The sequence below is a fragment of the Hippocampus zosterae genome, chromosome 18 (genome assembly GCF_025434085.1).
Source record: "Hippocampus zosterae strain Florida chromosome 18, ASM2543408v3, whole genome shotgun sequence".
In the NCBI taxonomy this organism is placed as follows: Eukaryota; Metazoa; Chordata; class Actinopteri; order Syngnathiformes; family Syngnathidae; genus Hippocampus; species Hippocampus zosterae.
In genome coordinates, this window is record NC_067468.1 from 12,281,168 (window position 1) to 12,304,753 (window position 23,586).

General features: G+C 41.2%; 7 protein-coding genes across 10 annotated transcripts; 2 read left to right on the top strand and 5 right to left on the bottom strand.

The window, feature by feature from the left end:
• Window positions 1-4,546: 4,546 nt before the first annotated feature.
• On the bottom strand, window positions 4,547-11,935 carry LOC127591421 (gastrula zinc finger protein XlCGF57.1-like). 4 transcript variants are annotated; one of them, XM_052051575.1, is made up of 3 exons: window positions 11,850-11,935; window positions 8,582-8,977; window positions 4,547-7,242 (listed from the first exon to the last, which is right to left on the bottom strand). In XM_052051575.1, the coding sequence occupies exons 2-3, from the start codon at window positions 8,706-8,708 to the stop codon at window positions 5,771-5,773; spliced, it is 1,599 nt and encodes a 532-aa protein (XP_051907535.1). In that variant the 5' UTR covers window positions 8,709-8,977; window positions 11,850-11,935; the 3' UTR covers window positions 4,547-5,770. The 4 variants fall into 4 exon arrangements, with proteins under 4 accessions (XP_051907535.1, XP_051907537.1, XP_051907536.1 ...); XM_052051577.1 differs by lacking the exon at window positions 8,582-8,977 and adding an exon at window positions 9,989-10,864 and having other exon boundaries at window positions 4,547-6,114; window positions 11,456-11,917; XM_052051576.1 differs by lacking the exon at window positions 8,582-8,977 and having other exon boundaries at window positions 11,456-11,914.
• A 148-nt stretch (window positions 11,936-12,083) lies between these two features.
• LOC127591401 (zinc finger protein 436-like) lies at window positions 12,084-16,986 on the bottom strand. Its single transcript, XM_052051542.1, has 3 exons — window positions 16,671-16,986; window positions 15,939-16,349; window positions 12,084-13,898 (listed from the first exon to the last, which is right to left on the bottom strand). The coding sequence occupies exons 1-3, from the start codon at window positions 16,780-16,782 to the stop codon at window positions 12,364-12,366; spliced, it is 2,058 nt and encodes a 685-aa protein (XP_051907502.1). The 5' UTR covers window positions 16,783-16,986; the 3' UTR covers window positions 12,084-12,363.
• A 372-nt stretch (window positions 16,987-17,358) lies between these two features.
• On the bottom strand, window positions 17,359-18,322 carry LOC127591516 (histone H2B 1/2-like). Its single transcript, XM_052051757.1, has one exon. It carries the CDS (start codon window positions 17,864-17,866, stop codon window positions 17,492-17,494), a length of 375 nt encoding a protein of 124 aa, XP_051907717.1. The 5' UTR covers window positions 17,867-18,322; the 3' UTR covers window positions 17,359-17,491.
• A 688-nt stretch (window positions 18,323-19,010) lies between these two features.
• On the bottom strand, window positions 19,011-19,566 carry LOC127591509 (histone H2A). The gene has a single exon (XM_052051750.1). It carries the CDS (start codon window positions 19,404-19,406, stop codon window positions 19,020-19,022), a length of 387 nt encoding a protein of 128 aa, XP_051907710.1. The 5' UTR covers window positions 19,407-19,566; the 3' UTR covers window positions 19,011-19,019.
• A 405-nt stretch (window positions 19,567-19,971) lies between these two features.
• Window positions 19,972-21,007, bottom strand: LOC127591514 (histone H2B-like). Its single transcript, XM_052051754.1, has one exon. It carries the CDS (start codon window positions 20,869-20,871, stop codon window positions 20,497-20,499), a length of 375 nt encoding a protein of 124 aa, XP_051907714.1. The 5' UTR covers window positions 20,872-21,007; the 3' UTR covers window positions 19,972-20,496.
• A 178-nt stretch (window positions 21,008-21,185) lies between these two features.
• On the top strand, window positions 21,186-21,861 carry LOC127591507 (histone H2A-like). The gene has a single exon (XM_052051748.1). It carries the CDS (start codon window positions 21,329-21,331, stop codon window positions 21,713-21,715), a length of 387 nt encoding a protein of 128 aa, XP_051907708.1. The 5' UTR covers window positions 21,186-21,328; the 3' UTR covers window positions 21,716-21,861.
• A 130-nt stretch (window positions 21,862-21,991) lies between these two features.
• Window positions 21,992-22,806, top strand: LOC127591521 (histone H4). Its single transcript, XM_052051762.1, has one exon. The coding sequence runs from the start codon at window positions 22,446-22,448 to the stop codon at window positions 22,755-22,757; it is 312 nt and encodes a 103-aa protein (XP_051907722.1). The 5' UTR covers window positions 21,992-22,445; the 3' UTR covers window positions 22,758-22,806.
• Window positions 22,807-23,586: the final 780 nt, after the last annotated feature.

Here is a 23,586-nt window from a genome sequence, read left to right on the forward strand (position 1 = left end):
CCATGTATAGTCAAGCGTTTTTGGACGAAAAAAACGACAATGTATAGTAAGGCGTTTCTAGCGAGAAAAAAATGACCATGTATAGTAAGGCGTTTTTCGACGAAGTTTTTAGCCGAAAAAAACGACCATGTATATTTAAGGCGTTTTTGGATGAAATACTAGCCGAAAAAAAGACGATGTATAGTAAGGCGTTTTTAGCCCCCCCCAAAAAAACACCATGTATAGTAAGGCGTTTTTAGCCAAAAAAACGACCATGTATTGTAAGGCGTTTTTGACCGAAAAAAACGACCATGTATAGTAAGGCGTTTTTGGACGAAAATTTTAGCCGAAAAATACGACCATGTTTAGTAAGGAGTTTTTAGCCGAAAAAAACGACCACATATCGTAAGGCTTTTTTTGGCTGAAAAAAACGACCATGTATAGTAAGGCATTTTTAGCCGAAAAAAACGACCAGGTATAGTAAGGCGTTTTTAGCCAAAAAAACGACCATGTATTATAAGGCGTTTTTGACCGATAAAAACGACCATGTATAGTAAGGCGTTTTTAGCCAAAAAAATGACCATGCATAGTAAGGTGTTTTTAGCCCCCAAAAAATGACCATGTAGTAAGGCGTTTTTAGCCGAAAAAAACGACCATGTATATTTAAGGCGTTTTTGGATTAAATTTTAGCCGAAAAAGACGACCATGTATATTAAGGCGTTTTTGGATGAAATTTTTAGCCGAAAAAAAAGACCATGTATAGTAAGGCGTTTTTAGCCAAAAAAATGACCATGTATAGTAAGGCGTTTTTGACCGAAAAAAACGACCATGTATAGTAAGGCGTTTTTGGATGAAATTTTAGCCGAAAAAAAACACCATGTATAGTAAGGCGTTTTTGGATGAAATTTTAGCCGAAAAAAAACACCATGTATAGTAAGGCGTTTTTAGCCGAAAAAAAAGACCATGTATAGTAAGGCGTTTTTGACCGAAAAAAACGACCATGTATAGTAAGGCGTTTTTGGATGAAATTTTAGCCGAAAAAAAACACCATGTATAGTAAGGCGTTTTTGGATGAAATTTTAGCCGAAAAAAAACACCATGTATAGTAAGGCGTTTTTAGCCGAAAAAAAAGACCATGTATAGTAAGGCGTTTTTGACCGAAAAAAACGACCATGTATAGTAAGGCGTTTTTGGATGACATTTTAGCCGAAAAAAAAGACCATGTATAGTAAGGCATTTTTAGCAAAAAAAATGACCATGTATAGTAAGGCGTTTTTGACCGAAAAAAAACGACCATGTATAGTAAGGCGTTTTTGGATGAAATTTTAGCCGAAAAAAAAGACCATGTATAGTAAGGCATTTTTGACCGAAAAAAACGACCATGTATATTAAGGCGTTTTTGGATGAAATTTTTAGCCGAAAAAAAACGGCCATGTATAGTAAGGCGTTTTTAGCCAAAAAAAACACCATGTATAGTAAGGCGTTTTTGACCGAAAAAAAACGACCATGTATTATAAGGCGTTATTGACCGAAAAAAACACCATGTATAGTAAGGCGTTTTTAGCCAAAAAAAACGACCATGTATAGTAAGGCGTTTTTGACCGAAAAAAACCGACCATGTATAGTAAGGCGTTTTTGGATGAAATTTTTAGCCGAAAAAAACGGCCATGTATAGTAAGGCGTTTTTAGCCAAAAAAAACACCATGTATAGTAAGGCGTTTTTGACCGAAAAAAAACGACCATGTATAGTAAGGCGTTTTTGGATGAAATTTTAGCCGAAAAAAACGACCATGTATAGTAAGGCGTTTTTAGCCAAAAAAATGACCATGTATAGTAAGGCGTTTTTGACCGAAAAAAACGACCATGTATAGTAAGGCGTTTTTGGATGACATTTTAGCCGAAAAAAAAGACCATGTATAGTAAGGCATTTTTAGCAGAAAAAATGACCATGTATAGTAAGGCGTTTTTGACCGAAAAAAACGACCATGTATAGTAAGGCGTTTTTGGATGACATTTTAGCCGAAAAAAAAAGACCATGTATAGTAAGGCGTTTTTGACCGAAAAAAACGACCATGTATAGTAAGGCTTTTTGGATGAAATTTTAGCCGAAAAAAAAAGACAATGTATAGTAAGGCATTTTTGACCGAAAAAAACGACCATGTATATTAAGGCGTTTTTGGATTAAATTTTTAGCCGAAAAAAACGGCCATGTATAGTAAGGCGTTTTTAGCCAAAAAAAACACCATGTATAGTAAGGCATTTTTAGCCGAAAAAAACGACCATGTATAGTAAGGCGTTTTTAGCCAAAAAAACGACCATGTATAGTAAGGCATTTTTAGCCGAAAAAAACGACCATGTATAGTAAGGCGTTTTTGGATGACATTTTAGCCGAAAAAAAAAGACCATGTATAGTAAGGCGTTTTTGACCGAAAAAAACGACCATGTATAGTAAGGCTTTTTGGATGAAATTTTAGCCGAAAAAAAAAGACAATGTATAGTAAGGCATTTTTGACCGAAAAAAACGACCATGTATATTAAGGCGTTTTTGGATTAAATTTTTAGCCGAAAAAAACGGCCATGTATAGTAAGGCGTTTTTAGCCAAAAAAAACACCATGTATAGTAAGGCGTTTTTGACCGAAAAAAAACCGACCATGTATAGTAAGGCGTTTTTGGATGAAATTTTAGCCGAAAAAAACGACCATGTATAGTAAGGCGTTTTTAGCCAAAAAAATGACCATGTATAGTAAGGCATTTTTGACCGAAAAAAACGACCATGTATAGTAAGGCGTTTTTGGATGACATTTTAGCCGAAAAAAATGACCATGTATAGTAAGGCGTTTTTAGCCACAAAAACGACCATGTATAGTAAGGCATTTTTAGCCGAAAAAAACGACCATGTATAGTAAGGCGTTTTTAGCCAAAAAAACGACCATGTATAGTAAGGCATTTTTAGCCGAAAAAAACGACCATGTATAGTAAGGCGTTTTTGGATGACATTTTAGCCGAAAAAAAAAGACCATGTATAGTAAGGCGTTTTTGACCGAAAAAAACGACCATGTATAGTAAGGCTTTTTGGATGAAATTTTAGCCGAAAAAAAAAGACCATGTATAGTAAGGCATTTTTGACCGAAAAAAACGACCATGTATATTAAGGCGTTTTTGGATGAAATTTTTAGCCGAAAAAAACGGCCATGTATAGTAAGGCGTTTTTAGCCAAAAAAAACACCATGTATAGTAAGGCGTTTTTGACCGAAAAAAACCGACCATGTATAGTAAGGCGTTTTTGGATGAAATTTTAGCCGAAAAAAACGACCATGTATAGTAAGGCGTTTTTAGCCAAAAAAATGACCATGTATAGTAAGGCATTTTTGACCGAAAAAACGACCATGTATAGTAAGGCGTTTTTGGATGACATTTTAGCCGAAAAAAATGACCATGTATAGTAAGGCGTTTTTAGCCACAAAAATGACCATGTATAGTAAGGCATTTTTGACCGAAAAAAACGACCATGTATAGTAAGGCGTTTTTGGATGACATTTTAGCCGAAAAAAATGACCATGTATAGTAAGGCGTTTTTAGCCACAAAAACGACCATGTATAGTAAGGCATTTTTAGCCGAAAAAAACGACCATGTATAGTAAGGCATTTTTAGCCGAAAAAAACGACCATGTATAGTAAGGCTTTTTGGATGAAATTTTAGCCGAAAAAAAAAGACCATGTATAGTAAGGCATTTTTGACCGAAAAAAACGACCATGTATATTAAGGCGTTTTTGGATGAAATTTTTAGCCGAAAAAAACGGCCATGTATAGTAAGGCGTTTTTAGCCAAAAAAAACACCATGTATAGTAAGGCGTTTTTGACCGAAAAAAAACCGACCATGTATAGTAAGGCGTTTTTGGATGAAATTTTAGCCGAAAAAAACGACCATGTATAGTAAGGCGTTTTTAGCCAAAAAAATGACCATGTATAGTAAGGCATTTTTGACCGAAAAAACGACCATGTATAGTAAGGCGTTTTTGGATGACATTTTAGCCGAAAAAAATGACCATGTATAGTAAGGCGTTTTTAGCCACAAAAACGACCATGTATAGTAAGGCATTTTTAGCCGAAAAAAACGACTATGCATAGTAAGGCGTTTTTAGCCAAAAAAACGACCATGTATAGTAAGGCGTTTTTAGCCCAAAAAATGACCATGTATAGTAAGGCGTTTTTGACCGAAAAAAACGACCATGTATAGTAAGGCGTTTTTGGATGAAATTTTTAGCCGAAAAAAACGACCATGTATAGTAAGGCGTTTTTAACCGAAAAAAAACGACCATCTATAGTAAGGCTTTTTTGACCAAAAAAACGACCATGTATAATAAGGCATTTTTGGACGAATTTTTTTGCCGAAAAAAACGACCATGTATACTCAGGCGTTTTCTTTTAGCCCCCCCCCCAAAAAAAAATTACCATCTATATATTAAGGCGTTTTTAGCTGAAAAAACACCGACCATGTGTGACGGGGCTCACAACTATGACTTTCTTGAGCTCCACGTCGCTTCCGCCTCAATAACACCAGATGCTTGTTGGATTGTGGAATTTTCTTTCTTTTATTAATCTGCACACAGTGTGGCTGAAGTCATGGTCAATTTGCATTCGGCCGTTGGTATGACCCGCAACTTCCCTGTAGCTCTGACCTAACAAAACATCATCCGTTGCAAGACAAAATGCACAACAAATCAAAATACACAACATGGGTGATCGTATTATTACTATTTACAGAAAAGGGAAAAAATGCACATTCACTTATTACTCAGTTATTTACAGGTTGTCACTAACGCACTACACGCAGCAGAAACAGCTGCGCAATGATCAATAATGGCGGCCGCGACGAACTTCAGACACACGCCAGTAACGCAAACATTCCTGCCTGTATGCCAGCCTGCCCAAAGTTTGCTTTTTAAAATGAACATACAGCAGTTGCTTTCTGCATACATAAAAATTGTAGTGATTGCTTGAGACATTCAATGACGATTTAAAATAATAATTTATAATCTCCTCAAAAAAAAGGAGGCTGACATTTCTATATCGAATTCAGGTTTCAAATTTAGTTTTACGTGATACTCTGCTTTCACCCTGTGGCCGCAAGTGAAATTACATAACTGCAAATTCTTGACGCAGTTTTTCACATTGGTTTGTTGGAAACATCTGACATACAGGTAGGACCATACACGTGGGTAATTTTATAATAGGGACTTTCAAAATTAAATGTAATGGTAAGACCAAATGCTTTTTAATTTAAAAAAATTAGTTCAGAAGCAAAAAATGAAAATAAACAGCATCAACAATGAACTTGACCTTGAACTAAGTGTTTTTTCTTACTATATCACATTGTTGAACAGTGTGCAATCGATTGAAGCATAATTCATGAATCCAACCTGAAAAACTGAGTAGTTCATTTTTTCTGAAGAGTTGTGTTTTATTCAGGATCATATTTACACTCTTCCATCTCAAAATCAGAAGTCAAAGTTTATTCAGAGTCTATTTCTATCACTCATTTCCTTATTTGACATGCTTACCACAAAATCACTGGAAAAGGATTCAATACTAAGGGATTTGTCATGAGTCGTAAATCTAAACATTTGTCCACGGGAGACTTTTGAGAAGGTATGTAAAATACAAGAAGATATACAAAACGCAAGAAGGGAGATGGATTTTACAAATGTGTAGCGTCTTGCAGGACAACCAGAACAATCTCATGGCGAACAATTCAAAGACCTAAGATATATTGTTGGGATGTACTAGTTTCAACAATCACTTCTACAGTTGCCAACACATTTGTGTCTCTTAATTTTGCCCTTTTGATAAAATCTTTCACCACAATCTAAGCAGGAAAAAGGTTTCTCACCCGTGTGGATTCGTGTGTGACTTGTTAAGGTTCCCTTCTGAGAGAACCTTTGCCCACAAACTGAGCAAGGAAAAGGTTTTTCACCAGTGTGCGTCCTTGTGTGACTTGTTAAGGTTCCCTTCTGAGAGAATCGCAGGCCACAAACTGAGCAGGCAAATGGCTTCTCACCGGTGTGTGTTCTTGAGTGACTTCTTAAGGATGCCTTTTTCGAGAATTTCTGACCGCACACTGAGCAATCAAAAGGTTTCTCCCCAGTGTGTGTTCTTACATGTGATGTCAAAACGTGTCTCCGGGAAAATCTCTGACCACAAACTGAACAGGCAAAAGGTTTCTCTCCGGTGTGTGTTCTTGTGTGTGTTCTCAACGCATCGCGACGAGAGAATCTTTGACCACATATTGAGCAGACAAAAGGTTTCTCTCCAGTGTGGGTTGCGGTGTGACTTATCAGGTTTCCCTTGTGAGAGAATCTTTGACTGCAAACTGAGCATGCAAATGGTTTTTCTCCACTATGTGTTTTTGTGTGTTTTGTCAAAGTACCATTTTCAGAGAAACTTAGACCACATATGGAGCAGACAAAAGGTTTCTCTCCAGTGTGGGTTCTCATGTGACTTTTTAAGTATCCCTTATGTGAGAATCTTTGGCCACATAATGAGCATGAAAAAGGTTTCTCTCCAGTGTGAGTTCTTGTGTGATATACTAAGGCACCCTTCTGAGTGAATCTCTGACCACAAACTGAGCAGGCAAAAGGCTTTTCCCCAGTGTGTGTTCTCGTGTGTCTCCTTAGGTTTCCTTTATCAGAGAATCTCTGACCACAAACTGAGCAGGGAAAAGGTTTCACGCCAGTGTGGCTAATCATATGACTTTTTAAACGGCTCTTAAAACCAAATGTTTTCCCACACTGAGAACACTTCCAGCGTTTCTTGTCACTGTGCCATTTCGTATCATCTTCAGACACTTCTTCATCATCATAATCATTAGTATTGTCATCACCATCTTCCTCATCATCATCATGAGAGTGTGGCGTTGCATCATCGCTATCTGATAGTGGCGCTATGAGTTCACCTGCTTGTGATCCTCCACAGTGGTCTCCATCAGTTTCTGTTGTCATGTGTTGACTCAAGGTGCTGCTGCTGATTGAAGGCTCCGACCCTCTGCTCTCCTCGCTATGACTTTCATCGTCATCTTCACCCATCAAAGGGACATCAGTCAATAGAACCTTGATGATGTTTTCTTGCTCTTCCTCTTTAATGTAAAGGAACTCTTCCCCCTCCTCTTTGATTTGGGACGGCTCTTTATCCTTCACTTCCTCTTTAATCTGTGGGAACTCGGATCGCAGATCTGACGAAGATGGATAGACATCTTCATTGACATCTGCAGAACACAAAAAACAAACACGCTAAATCAAAATCACATTTCGTGCATTTCAAGCATGTAGCAAAGAGTGAAAATTGTATAAGTTAAAACTCAATGCCAGAGTTATAGATGCCACATCATTGATGCGTCTCAATTAACACAGGTTCCGAATTATTATTGTGGTATATGGTTTTTGCTGCTTCGCTGGTCTTCAAAAAAACACTCGGTGATCGGTGGCTGTTTCCCGACGAATGAGCACTTCAGGGACCACGGCTGATTGGGAAAAGATTTTATTCTACCAATGTCAGAGTGGAATCGATTCGGGCTCCTGTGAGTCTCAGATTTCATCAGGAAGCCCCGAAGAAGCACATTCATGAGATTATATAGAGACAATATGATAATGAGAGGCGGGGAGGTTCGCCTCTCATGCAAATCTCCGAAACAAAGAAAGTAACATGTCATCTGACCCGGTGTGGCCGGAGGAAGCCGGGAGTGGTGAGGTGAGACCAGATCACCACTACCCCCCCCCATTTGGCGCGATGGCAGGAACACAGACACTTGAGATAACAGCTTCTCGTTTTACGGTAAACATGTCCTGTGGAGGGGGGCCCCAAAGGTGGTGGGGGTCGAGGGCACCAAAGGTGATGTAAAACAGGAAGCAGGAAATACCTCTCCCTGAGGGCACCCGGCAGCCTTCAAAGATTCACACGAGGTGGTGGAGGCAGGAAAACCCTCGGGGGGCTGCTAATCAACCAAGTGAAATAGGATCCAGACTTCACACTGCATTCTTTGTTTTAAGTACACGCAGATGTTCAGGACAGAGACTAGTGTCAATGGTTCTCATAGCAAGATGAAATTCATCAACAATGTTCTACTACTACTTCTAGCGGAATAATTCCTTAACAGTGATGGACGGCAACAGCCACAATACCTTATTATAGGATTGCACACATTGCTGAAACTGAATTCTCCCTGACCAGCAAATATAGAATAGAATCGTGTCACTGACGCCAGGTGGACATTCTAAGGCCACCGACAGGAATAGAGAGGGAATTCCAAATTACACTTCATTATCACAGCCCGGAACAATATTTGGCCACTGCGGTGTTTAACACACAAACATTTGTTGCAGCAAACGGACTCAGTCAGTCATTTATATGAACATATGTAAAGAGAAGCGATGCTTTGTGTTGTTTATATTCGGGACACAAATTATAATGAATGAGCTACTAGTGTATTAACATTTTAGACGCATTTTTTTCAATGTGTTATTAATTACGTTACACAGTGCCCGTGAATAAACTAGGGATTATAGTTCAGGTTATAATATTTAAGTGAGAGTGAGAAGTGAACAAACCTGCCGTGTGTGACCCGACTTGAGGCTTCTTGAAAACACCATCCAGTTGTTGATGACATAGTCGATCGTTGTGCTTTTTTGATTCATAAAGTTCCTCCTCGTACTCTGCTGTCGTTCTTGCGCGCATTTTCACAAGATCACAACACCTTACGCTCACACTTGATCTTAGTTTAGCGACGTGTAGCTCACAAACGAGTCGTTCGTATCTGGTAGCACGCTAGGCTAAGCTAAACGAGGCCGATATGCTTGGAAGTGCACAGAGACGAATTTGACCAAAAACGGGGATTTATAGAATGTTGTATTCTATAAAGTGAAGTAGTGGTGGGCAAACTATGTGGATAATTATGTCCGTAGTATAATAATAAACATTCGTGAAGCGTGTGCACGAAAGAGTACCTGATACGTAAAATTAACATGTTCGGCGTGACAAAGCACAATCTTCTCTGCGCATGCGCAACAGGTCGGCCATCTTTCTTAGCAGACTACGGCAACCACACTAAGACAAAATATTTAAGGAATTAAATCACACGTCAATCACTGTGGGAGTCTTGGGACTGGAAATACAGTGTCCATTTGAGGGATAGTCACGACACTGGATTTAAAATAATAATAAAATAAGATGAAGCCACTGCAAGTTTAGGCACCGTTGGAACATTTAATTCATTTTGTGATTCTTTCACATACTGCTCAAGCATTAGTGTCACACTCAAGGCCCGGGAAACAGATCTGGCTCACTGCACCAGTTTATGTGGCCCACTAAAGTCATTAAAATGCATCCATTTGTTTTCTTGCAAGATAGGTTTGTTCTTTTCACGGCATTTTGCCTCACTTGTTATTATTATTACAAGTGTCGTGTTGCTAACTGTGAAAAAGAAATTATAGACCGGTGAACCTTTCACAACAAAGTTACACCACGGTGCGTTTTTAGATGTGTTTTTAAGCTCCCTTTAAAGGTAAACCGTTGATCACAAACTGAGCAGGCAAAGGGTTTCTCACCAGTGTGTGTTCTTGTATGTTTTCTTAAGCTTAATTTATCAGAGAATTGTTGATCACAAACTGTGCACTCATAAGGTTTTTCAACTGTGTGTGTTTTTGTATGATGTATTAAGCTTTCCTTACAAGAGAATTTTTGACCACAAACTGAACAGACAAAAAATATTTCACCAGGGTGGCTTCCCGTGTGGATTCTTAAAAGTCTCTCTCGAGTGAATCGTTCACCACAAACTAAGCAGGCAAAAGGTTTCTCACCCGTGTGGATTCGTGTGTGACTTGTTAAGGTTCCCTTCTGAGAGAACCTTTGCCCACAAACTGAGCAAGGAAAAGGTTTTTCACCAGTGTGCGTCCTTGTGTGACTTGTTAAGGTTCCCTTCTGAGAGAATCGCAGGCCACAAACTGAGCAGGCAAAAGGTTTCTCCCCAGTGTGTGTTCTTACATGTGATGTCAAAACCTGTCTCCGAGAAAATCTCTGACCACAAACTGAACAGGCAAAAGGTTTCTCTCCGGTGTGTGTTCTTGTGTGTGTTCTCAACGCATGGCGACGAGAGAATCTTTGACCACATGTTGCGCAGACAAAAGGTTTCTCTCCAGTGTGGGTTGCGGTGTGACTTATCAGGTTTCCCTTGTGAGAGAATTTTTGACCGCAAACTGAGCAGGCAAAAGGCTTTTCCCCAGTGTGTTTTCTCGTGTGTCTCCTTAGGTTTCCTTTATCAGAGAATCTCTGACCACAAACTGAGCAGGGAAAAGGTTTCATGCCAGTGTGGCTAATCATATGACTTTTTAAACGGCTCTTAAAACCAAATGTTTTCCCACACTGAGAACACTTCCAGCGTTTCTTGTCACTGTGCCATTTCGTATCATCTTCAGACTCTTCTTCATCATCATAATCATTAGTATTGTCATCACCATCTTCCTCCTCCTCATCATGAGAGTGTGGCGTTGCATCATCGCTATCTGATAGTGGCGCTATGAGTTCACCTGCTTGTGATCCTCCACAGTGGTCTCCATCAGTTTCTGTTGTCATGTGTTGACTCAAGGTGCTGCTGCTGCTTGAAGGCTCCGACCCTCTGCTCTCCTCGCTTTGACTTTCATCGTCATATTCACCCATCAAAGGGACATCAGTCAATAGAACCTTGATGATGTTTTCTTGCTCTTCCTCTTTAATGTAAAGGAACTCTTCCCCCTCCTCTTTGATTTGGGACGGCTCTTTATCCTTCGCTTCCTCTTTAATCTGTGGGAACTCGGATCGCAGATCTGACGAAGTTGGATAGACATCTTCATTGACATCTGCAAAACACAAAAAACAAACACGCTAAATCAAAATCACATTCCTTGCATTTCAAGCATGTAGCAAAGAGTGAAAATTGTAGAAGTTAAAACTCAATGCCACCATTCCATGGAGTTATAGATGCCACATCATTGATGCGTCTCAATTAACTCCGGTTCCAAATTATTATCACACCCCGGAACAATATTTGGCCACTGCAGTGTTTAAAACAAACATTTGTTGCAGCAAACGGACTCAGTCAGGGGGGACTTCCTTGGAAGATGCCCATGGTTTGGGGTCACGTTAAACTAAAAAAGGACCAAAACAATAATGTATTGCCACTGTTCTTTGTTTTTAATAGTGTGTATATAGGATATGATGTCTATAAGTTACGCTCAAACATAAATTTATACGAACATATGTAAAGAGAAGCGATGCTTTGTGTTGTTTATATTTGGGACACAAACTATAATGAATGAGCTACTAGTGTATTAACATTTTAGACGCCTTTTTTCCAATGAGTTATTCATAACGTCACACAGTGCCCGTAAATAAACTAGGGATTATAGTTCAGGTTATAATATTTAAGTGAGAGTGAGAAGTGAACAAACCTGCCGTGTGTGACCCGACTTGAGGCTTCTTGAAAACACCATCCAGTTGTTGATGACATAGTCGGTCGTTGTGCTTTTTTGATTCATAAAGTTCCCCCTCGTACTCTGCTGTCGTTCTTGCACGCATTTTCACAAGATCACAACACCTTACGCTCACACTTGATCTTAGTTTAGCGACGTGTAGCTCACAAACGAGTGGTTCGAATCGGGTAGCACGCTAGGCTAAGCTAAACGAGGCCGATATGCTTGGAAGTACACAGAGACGAATTTGACCAAAAACGGGGATTATAGAATGTTGTATTAGTCCAGTGAAGTAGTGGTGGGCGGGCTATGTGGATAATTATGTCCGTAGTACAATAATAAACATTCGTGAAGCGTATTTACGAAAGAGTACCTGATACGTAAAATTAACATGTTCGGCGTGTCAAAGCACAATCTTCTCTGCGCATGCGCAACAGGTCGGCCATGTTTCTTAGCAGACTACGGCAACCACACTAGGACAAAAGATTTAAGGAATTAAATCACACGTCAATCACTGTGGGAGTCTTGGGACTGCGGATACAGTGTCCATTTGAGGGATAGTCACGACACTGGAAATAAAATAGGATGAAGCCACTGCAAGTTTAGGCACCGTTGGAACATTTATTTCATTTTGTGATTCTTTCACATACTGCTCAAGCATTAGTGTCACACTCAAGGCCCGGGAAACGGATCTGGCTCACTCCACCAGTTTATGTGGCCCACTAAAGTCATTAAAATGCATCCATTTGTTTTCTTGCAAAATAGATTTGTTCTTTTCATGGCATTTTGCCTCACTTGTAATTATTATTACAAGTGTCACGCCCTTTATCAAATTCAGTACACACTGTTACTAACTGTGACAAAGAAATTATAGACCAGTGAACCATTCACAACAAAGTTACACCACAGTGCGTTTTTAGATGTGTTTTTAAGCTCCCCTTAAATGTAAACCGTTGATCACAAACTGAGCAGGCAAAGGGTTTCTCACCAGTGTGTGTTCTTGTATGTTTTCTTAAGCTTAATTTATCAGAGAATTGTTGATCACAAACTGTGCACTCACAAGGTTTTTCAACAGTGTGTGTTTTTGTATGATGTATTAAGCTTTCCTTACAAGAGAATTTTTGACCACAAACTGAACAGACAAAAATTATTTCACCAGGGTGGCTTCCCGTGTGGATTCTTAAAAGTCTCTCTCGAGTGAATCGTTCACCACAAACTAAGCATGAAAACTGCTTAGCTGCAGTGTGTGTTGTTACATGACGTGTTAAGGTTACCTTGTAAGTAAATCTTTCACTACAAACTGGACAGGTAAAAGGTTTTTCACCAGTGTGGATTCTCATGTGTATTCTCAAATTATGCTTCTCTGCAAATCTTTTACTACAATCTTTGCAGGAAAAGGGCTTCTCTCCAGTGTGTGTTTTTATGTGTCTTCTTAAATTTTGCTTTTTAGAGAATATTTCACCACAAAATGAGCAGGCAAAAGTTTTCTCATTAGTGTGTCTTCTTGCATGCATTCTTAAGTTTCCCCTTTCGGAGAATCTTTTACCACACACCGAGCAAACAAAAGGTTTCTCTCCAGTGTGCGTTCTTGTGTGTGCTGCCAAATGCTGAGTTTGAGTGAAGCCTTTACCGCAAACAGAGCAGGCAAAAGGTTTCTCTCCAGTGTGTGTTCTTGTGTGTGCGGCTAAATTCTGCGTTTGAGTGAATCTTTTACCACAAATTGAGCATGCGTAGGGTTTCGCTCCAGTATGTATTCTCATGTGTCGTTTCAAATCCGATTTATAAGCTAAAGTTTTCCCGCACTGTGAACATTTCCACCGTTTGCTGTCAGCGTGAGGGGTCTTATCACCTTCAGCCCGTTCGTCATCAGTCTGAGGGGAGTGTAACAATGTGTCATCAGTATCTGATAGTGGTGCCAAGAGGCTGTGTTCTAGTGGTCCTCCACGGTGGTCTCCTTCACCTTCCGTATTCATGTATTGATTTGAGCTTCTGCTTGGACGCTCCGCCCTTCTGTTCTCTTCACATTGACCTTCAGCTTCACTCTTCAAAGGGCCACCAGTCAATGGGATCTTGGTCATATCCTCGTCTACCTCTTCCTCTTTAATGTGTGGTGGCTCTTCATCCTCCTCCTCTTGCTCTTTTATGTATAGGGGCCGTGGTGTCCCTTCCTCCATATTATGAAGGGTTGCCGAGTGCTTCTCTTCTTTTATGTGCACGGGCTTTCCCGCTTCCTCAATGCGGTGGTGCTCTGTCTCCTCTTTCTCTTTATCGTAGGAGGGCTCTGGCTGTAATTCCTCTTTCATGTTAAGTGGCTCTGGTTCATCGCCTTCCTTAATGACTGGGTGCTCTTTGGCCTTTATTTGCTCCTTGATGTGAGGGGAACTTGACTCATTCTGGCCAGGATGAAGAGTTTCACTGATTTCTGCAAAACACAAAAATAGATTATAATCGTGGTTTAGTCTTGTAAATTTTCGCTGTGACTTGTATGTTCTGTAGTACTGTTTATATTTAAGGATATTCGTTGTATTTATAGTACAAGGTGTCCCTAGAATGCACCTCCATTGGAGCCAGAAACCAGTCCAAAATGTATGTTTGAGTGCAGCAGAACGGTGGTGAGGTGTACTCTGGGTGTGATAGAGGAGTTCGGGGCTGCATCTAATGATTGAGTAATACATTGCTCTGTCAATTACTGAATTTTGTCAATTAATGACTAAAATATCTTTTAAAATGTTTAAATATGCATTCTTTTATTAAAAATGGGGCATTATTTCAAACTGACTAAGCAGAAAATGCAAACATGATCAATTACTGATTTGGTCTACAAGTCAGAAAATATGCAAAAATAATCTCTTTTATCCTCAAAGCAAAAGCTATGAATTTAGCGAGATATGTCTCAGCACTTTTTTAACTTGCACATTCACATCACACATATAAACTTGAATTGTTCACAATAGAGCTTTATTTTTGAACACTTCGTGAACATACATTTCCACACAAGTGTCTGATATGGCATCAGGCTGATGCAAATGACCCAAAATGCTGAATATTGGCAGTGCAAGTCTGTCTACTCCTAGATTTATAATAAAACAAAGTTTTGACATCTTTGACTTCAGTTCCCCTTCAAGAAGGCACACAAAATACAAGAAACGAGGCCGTTCAAAATCGGTGTCATCCAACGACGTTCACTACTCCACATTTCATTCAACGCTTCATTGATGAGTGCTATTCTCACCAGCACACTTGTGTCTCTTAATTTGACCCTTCTGAGAGAACCTTTGACCACAAACCCTGCAGTCAAAAGGTCTCTCACCCGTGTGTATTCTTTTGTGTATTTTTAAATAACCCTTCTGAGTGAATCTTTGGCCACAAACTGAGCAGGGAAAAGGTTTCTCACCTGTGTGGGTTCTCATGTGCATTCTTAAAATTCCTTTTCGAGAGAACGACTTTCCGCAATCCGAGCAGGCGAATGGTTTCTCACCAGTGTGGGTTCTTGAATGCGTTTTTAAGCTCTCTTTTCTTGAGAACGTTTGACCACAAACGGAGCAGGCAAAAGATTTTTCACCAGAGTGTGTTGTGGCATGTAATTTTAAGTTTCCCTTCTCAGAGAATCTTAGGCCGCACACCGAGCAAACAAAAGGCTTCTCTCCAGTGTGAGTTCTTGTGTGTGTTGTCAGATGACTTCCTTGAAAGTATCTTTTACCACAAATTGAGCAAGCGAAAGGTTTCTCACCAGTGTGTGTTCGACTGTGTGTTGCCAGGTGGGTTGTTTGAGAGAATCTTTTACCACAAACTGGACAGACGAAAGGCTTCTCCCCGGTGTGTGTCCTTGTGTGTTTGGTCAAGCTGCTTTTAGAGGAAAACGTTTTTCCACACTGAAAACATTCCCACGGTTTGTTGTCACTGTAGGACGCCTTATTGCTTTCAGTCTGTTCATCGTCATCGATATGGGACTGTGATGTTCTGTCATGACTATCCGATAATGGACCTAAAAGATTGTGTGTTCTTGTGTGTGCTGTCAAATTGGCTCTTCTGGTAAATCTTTGACCACAAACTGAGCAGGAAAAACCTTTGTCGCCACTGTGCGTTTTTAAATGCGTTGTCAAATGGGTTGTTTGAGAGAACGATTTCCCGCAAACCACACAGGCAAAAGGTTTTTCTCCGGTGTGGGTTCTCGAATGTGTTGCCAAATGGGTTGTTTGAGAGAATCTTTTACCACAAACTGAGCAGGCAAAAGGTTTCTCCCCAGTGTGTGTTCGCTGGTGTCGTTTCAAATCCCACTTATAAGCAAACATTTTCCCACATTGAGAACATTTCCAATGTTTGTTGTCAATATGAGCTGTCTTATCACATTCAGACTGTTCCTCATTGTCAGTGTGAGAAGCGTTCGACCTCGCGTCTTCACTATCTGATAGTGGAGCAAAGAGGCTGTCTGCTTGTGATGTTCTACAGTAGTTTCCATCACCTTCTGTTATGTGTCGGCTTGAGGTACTGCTTGGAGACTCCGGCTCGCTGTTGTCCGCAGTTTGACTTTCATTTTCACTCTTTACAGGAACACTCATCGATGAGACGTCCTCGCCCTCCTCTTTAATCTGGTGAGGCACTTCCTCTGCTTCTATGATGTGGGGAGTCTCCTCCTCCTCTTGAATAAAGATAGACATTGGTTGCTCTTCCTCTATGTCGTGAGAATGTGTTGGTGCCTGTTTAATATTTTGAAGCTTTTGCCTTTCCCCTTTAACATAGGGGTGCCCTGTGTCCTTTTTAACATAAGGTAGATTTGGCGGCTCGCATTCCTCTTCTTTAATGTAGGTAGGAACTTTGTTCTCTGCTAGTTTCTTAATGCGGAGGGGCTTTTGATGAAGATCGACATTGACATCTGCAAGATGGGAGAATAGAATAAAAAACATGGTTTAGAAATGCCAGTTTTGATGGTGTGATTTGGAATTATTGTTCATATTTAAGTTATTAGAAATGTCACGATTTTTATTTGGTGTATCGTTTTTTAATCGTTATCGTTCAGAATTACTCCTCGAAAACAATGAGATGATAGCATCAGATGCACCCACATACGTTGTTTTTGAATGTTAATGTTATATTAAGTTACAGAAAACGTGATGTATAGAGGACCCGGGTAAATGTGCAAACACGATGTTGTTTACAAATAAAATTCGTTTGTGAGGGCAAAAAGTGAACAAACCTGCTCTTTGAAAGCCAACTCGAGCCTTCTTGAAAACAGCGTCCAGTCGTTCGTTCTTCTCTTTGGTACCATTAAGTTCCTCCTCGTACTGCGCTGTTCTTCTTGCACACATTTTCAGACGATAGTCACAACATTTGACGCTCGCATTCGATCTCTGCTTTGCGATGAGTTGCTCTCAGCTGCGTCTCTTTGTCAGCGGGTAGCAAGATGAGCTATCCCAAGCTAACACAGGCTAGGCCAGGCTACAAAGCTTCACCGTGCACCGAGACGAGTGTATCCGAATGCGGACGACTTAAAGAACGACGGTTTCGTCCAGTAAATCAAATGTATTATTATTATTATTATAAAATGACGGGCGTACTGTGTCGAGACTTCGGGAACAATTTCATGAAGGTTAAAAAGAAGCGCTTGGCCGCGAGGGTGGCACAAGACACAGACGTATGCGGAAGCATTTTTGAGGCGGACATTTTACAGCGAACAAACGACGCGCATGCGCAGCCAGTCGGCCATATTTGATCCTAAACTACGGGACAACACAAAGACCAAAATAAGGCACCAAATACATAAACAGTACTATTTTGCCTTCCAAAACATACACACAAGAACGCACACGGGAGTGAGACCGTTCCGTACTTGTAATAGACCATTTTTTGTTGACTAGTAATTCAATTCATACTACTAAAATAAAATATACTGCTTTTTAAACAAATGAAGCAATCAGTACACGACAACAACATAATTACGACGATTGGAAAAATACTCTCCAGAAGGAGTGAGTGGCTCTTAAAAGAGCCGTTTAGTTGAGCTGAAGGAGGGCCACCTTATTTGGAGCTGGTGTATTTGGTGACAGCTTTGGTACCCTCAGACACGGCGTGCTTCGCCAGCTCACCGGGCAGCAGGAGTCGAACGGCGGTCTGGATCTCTCTGGAAGTAATGGTGGAGCGCTTGTTGTAGTGGGCCAGACGCGAGGCCTCGGAGGCGATGCGCTCGAAAATGTCGTTGACGAAGGAGTTCATGATGCTCATAGCCTTGGACGAGATGCCGGTGTCGGGGTGAACCTGCTTCAGCACCTTGTACACGTAGATGGCGTAACTCTCCTTCCTCGTCTTTCGCTTCTTCTTGCCGGACTTGCTGACGCTCTTTGCGACGGCTTTCTTGGAACCCTTTTTGGGGGCGGTCTTCGCTGGCTCGGGCATGTTGATGTATCTGAATCAAGCTACAGAAACAGTATAACGCACTGATGGCAAAGCTGGTATTCTTATAGAAAACCTCCACAAAGAATGGTGTGCCAGCGCCGCGGTCCGATTGGCTGAAATGTTCTCGGTTTAGTGGGGCATACAATGACCCCACCTCTTGGGGGTCTTGGCAGGACCTAAAAGAGGACAGTTGGTGTCATTTGGCGGTTGCTCCTTCGTTTTTCAGCGTCAATGCCCCCTGCCTCTATTGTGTTCACGGTTGTATTTATTGTAAACTTATATATATTATCCCATGGTGGATTTGGCAACCACCTGCATTTCTTTTTGTTCTCTTGAATGTGTGTACTTCCTTCTCAGTTCTTCAGTCACAGAAGAATTGAGCACTGCTAGGCAGCAGTTGTCTGTGCAAGATGGGAAGGATAAGAGGTTTCAATTACTGCTTAAATTGTGACTGGGTGAAAGCCTTTGTGAGAATAAGCTGATAAGAACATGGATGGATGAATGCTTATTTGCACTGGATACAACTTTATTAATAATTGTAAATAGCACTGCGATTTATCCATTTTGTTTATATTGCACTTAATTGAACGGTGTTTGTTTTTTTTTTCTTCTGTCTTCTTTCTATCTACATTCTTGCTGCTGGAGGCAGTAAATTTCCCCAGTGTGGGACAAATAGAGGATATCTTACTATTATCTTATTTATTGTCAAATGTGCTGTAATACAGCACATGTGAAATTTCTTCCCACAAATTTATTTGCCTTCTTATAGAAAAGTGGTTAGAACCGCATGACTGCGTGTTTTATGTTATGTGTTGCGTTTATTTTACTTTAACTGTTTCGGAAATGGTTTTGTTACAGCTGCCGCTGATGTGAAAGCGCTATATAAATCAGCATGTATTGTATCGTATTGTATTTATTTTTCTTTAGCAGATGCAGCTTTGAGTAGTTCTCTATGTTCATCTATTTCTCCATGTCCTCTAGATGGATAGGATGTATTGGATATTGATAATGACAACATGCAGTGCGTTTTAACGACCACGTATGTATGTCCTGGACTCCTGGTACACATTTAATTGTTCAAGGGAGTAATGCTCTCCAGAGATAAAGTGTGTGGCTCTTAAAAGAGCCGTTTTTGGGGTTGGGAAGTGCGTTTCTACTTCGACTTGGCAGCCTTCTCGGTCTTCTTAGGCAGAAGAACGGCCTGGATGTTAGGCAACACGCCGCCCTGGGCAATGGTGACTCCGCCAAGAAGCTTGTTGAGCTCCTCGTCGTTGCGGACGGCCAGCTGCAGATGACGAGGGATGATCCTGGTCTTCTTGTTGTCACGGGCAGCGTTGCCGGCCAACTCCAAGATTTCAGCGGTCAAGTATTCGAGCACGGCCGCCAAATACACGGGAGCACCGGCACCTACGCGCTGAGCATAATTACCTTTACGCAGCAGTCTGTGCACACGACCGACTGGAAATTGCAGACCGGCACGAGAGGAACGGGTCTTAGCCTTTGCTCTGGCCTTGCCTCCGGTTTTCCCTCTTCCGCTCATTCTGTCCTTCTCTGCAAATGAAAGAAAATGTAGCCCTCGGTGGTAGAAGTCCGGCTTTAATAGCCGCAGAATACCCGGGGCGTTTCAGTTCGACCAACCAGGAAAGAGGCTTTTAGCGCGCGGAGGGACTTTGTATTTTGGCGGTTCAATTTGAACAGAAGCCCCCTCCTCATTGGCAGCGATCCGTGTGGCAGGAAGTCTCTCTTCTAAGGGGGGCGTGGAGCGGGTCGCTGACCTCCAATACGAACCGCACACCAATCAGGATTGGCTGGTGTAAGTCTGCGGCGTCATTCGTTCAACCTGTGCGCTATTCATGCCAAAATGGTCACTATCATACCGAAAGACATCCAGCTGGCCCGTCGTATCCGTGGAGAGGGTTGAAGCATTGACGCAGAGGCTCTTTAGAGCCACCACATTTCCAACCAAATGAGACATTTCTGTATTCGTAAAAGCTACTTTATGCGCATCTCTCAATTAGCGCGTATATTAATAATACATTTATAAGCGCCTTTCAAGACACCCACGGAAAGATAAGATATCCTTTATTCGTCCCACACTGGGGAAATTTACAGGAAAGAATAAAGCAATCCGTTCATTTATAACGGTCACTATCGAATTGGCTGGAAAATGATTTCCAGGACTTCAATTATCAGAACACATTTTCGTCTTCTTCCTTGCACGTTGAAACACTGCATCATCGTGCACAATAGTTACAACTACTTTTCAAAGGGCATAGGCTGGATTTTCAGTCTAATTTCATGGCAAATTGGGTGTCACATACGCGGCTTTGAAAATACATGCGAAACTGCACCAGTCTGAAAATAAACATTTCTATTCTTTCAATGTTCTTAATATGAGATTAACTCAGTGAAATATAAGGATAAATCCAGTTCTTTAATCAGTTAATGACGAGATTGGCCATAATTACTTTGGGTTTAGCAGTGTCTTGAAGCAAATACTAATTCATTCCACTAGCCACAAGCGTCGTTAACATGCGTGGACTTTCATAAGAGTAACATAAAGGAAAGGGTGCCCTTAAGAAAAGGTGTGTGGCTCTTAAAAGAGCCTTTGTGGTGATGATCTAGTCAATTTACTTTGAGCTGGTATATTTGGTGACAGCTTTGGTCCCCTCAGACACGGCATGCTTGGCCAGTTCGCCAGGCAGCAAGAGGCGTACAGCGGTCTGGATCTCCCTGGACGAGATGGTCGAGCGCTTGTTGTAGTGCGCCAGACGAGATGCCTCGGATGCAATCCGCTCAAAGATGTCGTTCACGAAGGAGTTCATGATGCTCATCGCCTTGGAAGAAATCCCAGTATCGGGATGAACCTGCTTGAGCACCTTGTAGACGTAGATAGCATAGCTTTCCTTCCTCCCCTTCTTCCTCCTACGTCCGGGCTTACCGGCAACCTTGGTGACGGCTTTCTTGGATCCCTTCTTCGGTGCGGATTTGGCTGGTTCAGGCATGATGATTCGAGAGTGAGGATGCACAGCAAGAACGGGTCTTTTATAGACGCCGTCTTGCAAATCACGCTGGGCAAACGCCACTCTCTGATTGGCTGGAATCTGGCTCGCTAACCGGGAGGTTTTATTGGTCAGTTAAAATAACGGTTACTGATCACGTGGGCAGATCCTTTGTTGGTATGTGAAGCATTCCCAAATTACGTTTTATGATGATGACATTTTACCTTTTTTCAAAGACATTGTCACTGACTTGTAAAAGGTTCTCTTGGTGAAAGCGAGGGCTTTGCAAAAGAGCAAACCGCTCACAGTAGACCTACATCTCGCTGATGATTGGATGGCTAAATCTCCGCTTCAGCTAACCAATGACTGACCTGCAACGGCTTCCATATAATGGCTACTCTTGAGTCGGAAGAACCCTGTGTATTACACAACCGTAGGACAGTTATAGAAATTTTCCGTCATGTCTGGACGTGGGAAAACCGGTGGCAAAACTAGAGCTAAGGCCAAGACACGCTCATCCCGAGCTGGTCTTCAGTTTCCAGTCGGCCGTGTGCATAGGCTTCTCCGTAAAGGAAATTATGGGGAGCGCATTGGTGCGGGTGCTCCTGTATATCTGGCGGCCGTACTTGAGTATCTGACCGCCGAGATTCTGGAGTTGGCTGGGAATGCGGCTCGCGACAACAAGAAGACCAGGATTATCCCTCGTCATTTGCAACTGGCCGTTCGCAACGACGAGGAGCTCAACAAACTATTGGGCGGAGTGACCATCGCCCAGGGCGGTGTGTTGCCCAACATCCAGGCCGTACTCCTGCCCAAGAAGACCGAGAAGCCAGCCAAGTCGAAGTAAATGGCAGGGGTCTACTCCAACCACCTAAACGGCTCTTTTCAGAGCCACCTACCAATTTCATGAAGAGTACCATCCTGTGTATCTAAACGAAATGTCTTCGTCGTTAAATACTAATAAAATAGGGTTTGATCAATCCCAAATTTAAATTTGCCCCAAATCTATACATTCACGGTAAAGTACAGTAAGAAATGAGTTGGTGACTTTACTTTAGTTTCGGTAGGTCTTTCGAGAAATCGCAACTAGTATGGCCCACTTATGATAAAACCGCTTGCCATCCCTGATGGCAGGCGTTGACGCTAAATACAGATTCAGTATCATACGTAGAACACAGTTGTGATAAATTAATTTTTTAAAAATCATTTCAACAATCGCTTGTAAAAATGATAGTTGAACCTTAGAGATACCAAATGTGTCCAATGCCTTACTAACATAAGCTGTCGATCTAATTACTCGTATTTCAAGACAGTATGAAAGCGCCCTTTAATGTGAACAAGGGAAATTGCCAACGTATAAATTCACATCACCCAAAGGAACACGTTCAGCACAATTTGTTCCTGACACGACAAATAAAGGTAAATGTGTTTATACGGGTCATGGGAGAAGGGCTGCTGAGTGACGTTTCTGGTACACAACTGGGTCAGCTGTCCTCTCTCAGGTCCGCAGTGCTGTTTCATAATAGGAGTCGCCTCACTGGGTTGAAGGTAAATTGCGTTATCGCTGACTTGATACAATGTCCGGAAGAGGCAAGGGAGGCAAAGGTTTGGGTAAAGGGGGTGCCAAGCGTCACCGTAAGGTTCTTCGGGACAACATCCAGGGCATCACCAAGCCAGCCATCCGCCGTCTGGCTCGACGTGGTGGAGTTAAGCGCATCTCCGGTCTCATCTACGAGGAGACTCGCGGTGTTCTCAAGGTCTTCCTTGAAAACGTCATCCGGGACGCCGTAACCTACACGGAACATGCTAAGAGGAAGACGGTGACCGCTATGGATGTCGTGTATGCTCTCAAGCGACAGGGACGCACTCTCTACGGCTTCGGCGGCTGAGCTCTCCATCCGGCTCCTAGGCAACACAAAGGTCCTTTTAAGGGCCACACACTAACCCGAAAGAGCTCAAAGTTCCATTCAAATATTTTTCCGAAGGTGGAAGAAGAATAATGATTTATGTCTTGTAACTGCTCTGCCAATGAAAACGCATCACAAAAATTATAACTACATGCAGCCAACAACAAATTAGGCAAATTAAATCTCCAGCATGTGAACACAATCTGTTTAAATTATGTAAACTGATTTTTTTGTTAGGTCATTACATGATACACCAAACGGCCAAATTCAACAGGAGAATCGGCCCTTTCGATGGAGCTCCGTTGCAATTAATTTTACAAAATTAACTCATCCGTCATTCTAATTCAGTTATGGTATTCAAATCTCCATATAAGATTATATACTGTTATTACACTATTACATTTCTAACTGTCTCCTCTGTAATCTAATAAAAATCTTCCAAGAATAAAGTCTCTTATTCCTATGTATTTCCACATCATAAAGAATGAAGCAATGTGTGTGAGTATGCCAAATAAAAACTGGAGAAAGATGAAAGGGAATGAGCATGATACCATTAAACAATTAAGATTCTAAATATTCATTTAGAAAAGCAAACTAATGAATCATGGCGGGTAAAAAGATTGACAACGAATTGACCACCCAGGACATATTCATTTATTTAAAGTCATTTTTCATATATCATTACATGTGCCATTTTAATGTATTAAACCAGTGTGTTTGAACCACTGTGGGGTATTGTTACATTAAGATAATTGGACCAATAATTTTGACCAAATTCCCCATCTCTCTGTACAATAATGATATAAGATAA